Source organism: Egretta garzetta, unplaced genomic scaffold (assembly GCF_000687185.1).
Source record: "Egretta garzetta isolate BGI_Z169 unplaced genomic scaffold, ASM68718v1 scaffold4, whole genome shotgun sequence".
Classification (NCBI taxonomy): domain Eukaryota; kingdom Metazoa; phylum Chordata; class Aves; order Pelecaniformes; family Ardeidae; genus Egretta; species Egretta garzetta.
This window is the reverse complement of record NW_009259329.1, coordinates 1,836,073-1,842,526: the sequence shown is the minus strand read 5'-3', so window position 1 is coordinate 1,842,526 and position 6,454 is coordinate 1,836,073. Positions and strand designations below refer to the sequence as shown.

The following is a 6,454-nucleotide window of genomic DNA, read 5'->3' as shown; positions in this document are numbered from 1 at the left end:
GAGGCTGTGTGAATGCTTCTCACCCACCCCACACACACACACCCCCACACACACCCCCCCACACCCCCCGCACACCCACCCACACCCCACACCCCGAGCCGGCTTCGAGCTGCGGGGATTCCTGCGGTCCGGTGGTCTGAGGGGCAGGGCTGGGCTGCAGGAGGGCTGGGGCTTCTCTGCTCGGGACCCTGACTTGGGGCACGTCACCCTGTTTTCCTATTTGTAACACGGGGTTAACGCCGCCTTTAGCTGTTGGGGTGTCATGACTGTGCTTAATATTTGGGAGGTGCGTGAGTAGCGTAGCCGTGGGCGCGGGTACACCACTGAAGGACTCAGTACGTCGGAATGAAAGGGAGGGTTTCACCCATCAGCGGGAGAATGGGGCTTCTGCAGGGGAGTAGAAGACCCTGAACCTTGGAGCTTGTCTCGCACAAGGAGGGTAGCGTGCCTCTGGCAGAGGCAGTGCTTCAAGCTCTGGTTTAATGTTTGGGATCCTCCAGTAGATTTTTGTTGTTATCGTTGTGGCAAGTTTCTTCATTAATTTCTCACCCAAATAATTTAAACCTGAACAGCGTGATCACTGTTTGTTCTTTCCCGTGCTCCAGTGAAGATAGTCAGTTTGCTTGTTTCCTTTAAAACAAAAGCAACGCTGCTCCACACCCCCCCCACCCCCAATGCCTTAAAATTAAAATTATTTTCTACACAGTGGCTAGGCCAGTCAGGAATTCTGGGTTGTTCAAATTGTTTAAATATATTGATTTCCTTTTAATAGCAGACTTTTATTTGTGATACTCTGAAAAATTTATCTTTCAATGGATTTATGTGATGCTTGGGTAATATGTGGTTTGCTGTGCATCTTACTAAGAGAGCAAACTGCTTTTTAGCTTCTGGATAGCAGTAGGAGCCCTGATTAGCATCTGTTTAATTAAGTGAACTGAACATGTTCAGAAATAGCCAAAACCATCCATGCACATACAAACTCTTACCAAAAGTTTTCAAGTGAAGTAATGTGGTGCAGAGTACATATGTAAAATAAACTCTGGACTTGAAAGAGTTTGTTGTTGTGGAACTTGTCTAGTATGTTGGTAAAAATGTACCAAATATTTATTAGAGTAGAAATCCTGCTTCTGTGTTGTTTAAATTCTAATTTAATGGTATTTTCTTTTGTATAACACGTTATCTTGAGGGGAAAAGGGCCGCGTTGTGTGAATGTATCGGTTATCTCGATATATTACTTTCCATCTAATTCAGTGGAAGCATTCTAGTTGTAAAACTTCTTTTTTGATATTGAACTGTCAAGAGTAATCGAGCTGTAATCAGAGCAGTAAACAATTTTCCTGGAAATTAATAAAGTTCCTCTTTTAAGAGCCTCAATTTCACGATTGCTACAGAGATGTGTGCTAGCTCTAATAAATGCCAGAAATGGTACTAAAAGGATAGGAGAGGTTACATGTGCTGTAATGTTGAAGCATGTTCATGTAGAAAGACATAAAATAAGATTGCTATCAACATATTAGGAGCTATAAACAATATGGGCAATTCAAGCATGTGAAAGTGTTTCATGATATTTGTTCTTATAAATGAATTTTATTACGGTTCTATTGTTCTAAGTAGTTCCATTTTTATGATGTTGTTACGAAAGAGAATTTAGATGTCTAACAGTATGCAAACTACTTAACAGGTTTTAGCTGTCTTTGTTTCAACTGGCCATGCATAAAAACAGTTGAAGAGCAAGCTTGTAAAATCAGTTCTTGGAGTTAAACAACTGAAACTGGATTTGATTTCTCTTTGCTAACTTTTCTTGAATATTTGATCACCTTATCAGCGGTCTTTCTATTGTGCCAGACGTGTTCAACCTACAGCCTCTGGAGGTTATGGAGAGTTATGTGAGAGAGATTGGGACAGCACAGGTTGTTTTGTAGCTCAGTCTTCTGAGGCAACTCGGGATACTCGGCAAGTAGAGTCAGGGCAAAGGTAATCTTTCTGGGGCAGCAGCAAGCTTCTTTGGGCTCTCATCTTTGTGGGACACCTTGTTTTTTCCCCTTTCATGGTACCTATTTTCATCCATCATGTGATGTGACAAGAGTGGCTGAAAGAAAATTGTGAAATGAGGACACTAAGGAAAATAATTCACCTGATCTGGAGTTCTTCATGGCCCTGAGATGACCTCAGGAAAGAGGGCTGCTAGGAACTGGCTTTATTAATTGTTCTGGTGGCAGCAGCTTACCCCTGCCTTTTTCCCAGGCCTGTATTAAGGGACATGGAGACATAGCCATGTGCAGGTACTGCATACCACAGATGCAGCGTAGCAGATCTGCTGTGAGAGTGCAAGTTCAAGACTTGAACTTCAAATTTGTACACAAAACCAACTTAGAGATCAAACAAAGCACTGGGGTTCTGAACTGTCTGTTTGGGAGATGGTGTAAAGCATCGATCATAGGTGATGTTTTGGGGAATGTGGAGTAGGCATAGAAACCAGAGGGTTGTTAAATTCAAGTCATACTGAACTACTGTATGATGGGTTATATCCGTTGACCACTCATCAACTGCAAACTCTTCAAAATGTTGACACCGCCTTGTATAGGTTCTTCATCAGCAGATGTCATCAAATTACAGAATCATCCTGAATGATAGCAATGTAGTCACGTGTGGTCACGGGTAGATAGGCAGCTATGCTATTTTTATCACTTGAACCCGTTTTGTCTGGTCTGCTTCATCACAGAGATGCAGTCATTTAGGTAATTCGGTCAGAGAGGCTTAATCTTTGTAAAATTCTGCAAGTAGAGTCTCGAGTGATGAAGTGCTTTCCAGCAGTACTTGGATGAATATACTGCTGTAGGAGAAACTTGACAACATTTAAGCACATCACCCTGGATTCCTGCCACCTCTGTCAGGTAAGTCAGCTGTATGTCACAGCTGACAATATCAAATGAAGATGACAAGAATGTCTGGTGATGGGATGAGGTCATTCAGTACTGCTGCTGGAGCAGTTTGCTCTGTATCTTGGTACGAACCCAGGCTCTGCGTGCGCCAAGATACTCGCCAAATTAGAGCAGTTTGTAGATGGCCTTAAGCTAGCTTCTCTGAGCCCTCTCATAAACGAGAGGTGTGTAGTTGGGTGATAGTTGGCTAAAACATACTAGATTTTACTCAGAGTTGGACAGTTTCCTACTTCCACCTTTTCCCTCAATGATGTGTTTCCTACTTTGGACAGGAACACAGTGCTTACCTATGCTGATGATTTCCAAGCCGGCAAAAAGATGAGTCAGATCTATGAGTTACGATCACAGCTTTCTTCTGAATTCCTGTCCAGCTTCTGGAAGAGCAAGAGCTTCTAGAGTGTACTGGTGGAGAATGCAGTGGCTTATTTTGTTGATGGATATAAGTGAAGTACATTTAAGATGTTTAGGAAGCTCTTCTGAAAATGCATGATCTCTCTAGCCAAGTAGAACAGTTGATCTTGAAAGAGCTCAGTGTTTGCTTGCTTTTGATTAATAGGGTTTAGTTATTTTGGATATTTCCTTAAATTAAGATTTGGCATATTTATTGTAAACTTAAAGGAAGATTCTCTTTTTGTAAAATGAAATTTCATGCTCTTTGTCAGTCTTTTCTTTCATCATATTTCTGTCTCCCTTCCCCTCAGTGTAGGCAGAACATCCGGAAATCTATGTGGATGACAAGGAAGAAGGTAGCGTTTGGGAGGTGACATACCAGTGATCGGACTTAGTACAAAATAATCACTCGTCAGATGTCTCGCTTGTGTCCTGTAGGTGGAGAGCGGTTGTCCTAAGCCAGCTTTGGGATGTTTTGACATCTCTGCATCTCAGTCATTAGAGCTGTGTTTATTGGGTTGGTTTGTTGCTTGTTTTCTAAGGCCTTTGACTGCTCAAAGAAGTGCCTTGTTTGAGACTGGATTGTAATTTTTTTTCCTCTTGGCATTGAGGCTGGAAGGATGGTGTGGAGGTATAAGCTCCATGTGGCTAGACCTTGTGTGGCAGTCATAGGAGGCAACTGAAAAGATTTGCTTGCGGTCAACAAGTGGTGTTCCCCAGGGCTCCGTGTTGGGGCCAGTTCTGTTCAACATCTTTATCAATGACCTGAATGAGGGGATTGAGTGCACCCTCAGCAAGTTTGCAGATAACAATGAGCTGAGGGGAAGTGTTGATCTGCTGGAGGGTAGGAAGGCTCTGCAGAGGGACCTGGACAAGCTGGGTCAATGTGCTGCAGCTGACTGTGAGGTTCAACAAGGCCAAGGGCCAGGTCCTGCACTTGGGTCACAACAGCCCCATGCATCTCTACAGGCTTGGGGAAGAGTGGCTGGAAAGCTGCTTGGCAGAGAGGGATCTGGGGGTACTGGTTGACAGCCGGCTGAATAGGAGCCAGCAGTGTACATGGGTGGCCAAGAGGCCCAACAGCATCCTGGCTTGTATCAGGAGTGGTGTGGCCAGCAGGAGCAGGGCAGGGACTGTGCCCCTGTGCTGGGCACTGGTGGGGCCACCCCTCGACTGCTGGGGTCAGGGTTGGGCCCCTCCCTCCCCGAAGGATCTGCTCCTGAGTAACAAGTGATAGGACGAGAGGAAATGGCCTCAGGTTGTACCAGGGGAGGGCTTAGATTAGAAATTAGGAAACATTTCTCCATTGAAACAGTTATCAGGCACTGGGACGGGCTGCCCAGGGAAGGGGTCAAGTCCCCATCCCTGGAGGGATTTAAAAGACGGGTAGATGAGGTGCTTCGGGGGAAGTGGTATAGTAGTGGACAGGTATGGTTGGACTCGATGATCTTAAAGGTCTTTTCCAACCAAATGATTCTGTAAGATGGGTGTTGGGGCTTCTACCTCTTCTGGCATTTCAGTTCCCATTTGCTTGGAATGTCAGCAAAAGGGAAGAGGAATCTGCTTGTTTAGTATTCCAAAAAGGCAGGGCCTACCTTTGTGCCTGCTGCTTTTGTATAATGCAGTGATAACACCAAGTGGAAATCCTCAAACAACACTGTTGGGGAATTGTGACATTTGTTAGTTAACCATTCGTTCTATTTATTTTTTTCTTTTACTCTGGTTCAACTTAAGATCCTAGCTCTGAAAACACATACACAGGCATGTTTTGCTCTGGTGTGTGTATATAATTGTCTGCTGGAAACATTCTGCAAGTATATATACAGTGCAGGAGGTAGCCAAGTCAGTTTTATGTTGAAAACTCTGCCTTTGATATCAGTAGTTCTCAAACTGTGACCTGAAATACCTTGGCAAATAGTTCAAAGCTGTGCTACAAAACTTTATTACAATATAGTGTTGTTAATTAAAAGTCAGTGTACACTAAGTATGAATGCTGGTGAATAAGAAGGCTTAAGAGGTGACAGTAGTCTGTTGGCTGCAAGTTTTGGGGGATCTCTGTTATCCACACTTCAGTTTCAAGCATCCAGTTTGGAACACAGCAAAGTAATGTACTGTCTTATGTTTTTGATAGAACTAACACACAAAGTCCTACAGGCTTTTGTTTCTGTCAGTCCCTAAAGGTGGGCTATCTGTGATTGCAGTTCTTTCTTTATTTTCTTAACGTCTCTCTTGTTTTTCAGTTTTCTACTGGGAATCCATTATATGAAACTTACTACAAACAGGTAGGTTCTTTTTAAAAAAAATAAAAATAAAGCGCAATTTCCTCTTCCCTAAGATTTCCCTCTTTCCTTTCCTCTTTGCAGTGCTAACCTTCTGTAAATTCTCTCTGCTGAGTGGTAATGCACGCTTGTATAACTCCTTTTGACCTAGAGATAAGAGGTGTTTCATTTCTTGTCTCTACTTTCATGACAGACATGCTTCAATTGAATGTGAATTTTTATCTTTCAGGTAGATCCGACATATACGGGGAGAGTTGGGGCAAGTGAAGCTGCGCTGTTTCTTAAAAAATCCGGTCTTTCTGATATTATCCTTGGAAAAGTAAGTTGAAGGAGTTAGCTAATGCAGTAATTATCTGTACATGTACTTAAGTGCAGCTAACATTAAGCAGAAGGGGGTTGCAAAAAGGAATTCGGTGGAATGCAAATCAGATCCTTTGAAGGGTAGGTTAACCACAGATTGGTAATAGCTCCAGGGTATTGTTCTGTTTCATGGAAATCTAAAAGGAAAAATTGTCTTTTGTGTAACATTTTTGTTGTTAACTTGAGAGTTAAATAAAGTTGTATGTCATAACTTGAAAGCCGCAACAAACAGTTCAAGAAGGCATAGAATATGAACTGTTGAGCTGAGTTAATGTTTTTTGTTGTTGTTGTTTATTTTTTAAATCACCATGGCTTTTATTTTGTATCTACACAGATATGGGATTTGGCTGACCCGGAGGGTAAAGGATACTTGGATAAACAGGTAAATAAAATGCGCCTGTTTACCTCTTATGTTACCTTCCACAGATGAGCCTTGTTTCAAGAAAACCCTGATATCCCTAGTAGTTATCCTTAGGTTTGGGG

At 42.7% G+C, this 6,454-nt stretch overlaps 1 protein-coding gene across 5 annotated transcripts in view; it reads left to right on the top strand.

Moving 5' to 3' along the window:
- Nucleotides 1–6,454, top strand: part of LOC104124366 (epidermal growth factor receptor substrate 15-like 1) — a 52,477-nt gene that overhangs the window by 6,103 nt on the left and 39,920 nt on the right. For all 5 annotated transcript variants that reach the window (XM_035892304.1, XM_035892305.1, XM_035892308.1 and 2 more), the window contains 3 exons: nucleotides 5,573–5,614; nucleotides 5,841–5,930; nucleotides 6,306–6,353. In XM_035892304.1, the coding sequence (XP_035748197.1) occupies nucleotides 5,573–5,614; nucleotides 5,841–5,930; nucleotides 6,306–6,353 (180 nt within the window). The remainder of the gene's footprint in view (nucleotides 1–5,572; nucleotides 5,615–5,840; nucleotides 5,931–6,305; nucleotides 6,354–6,454) is intronic.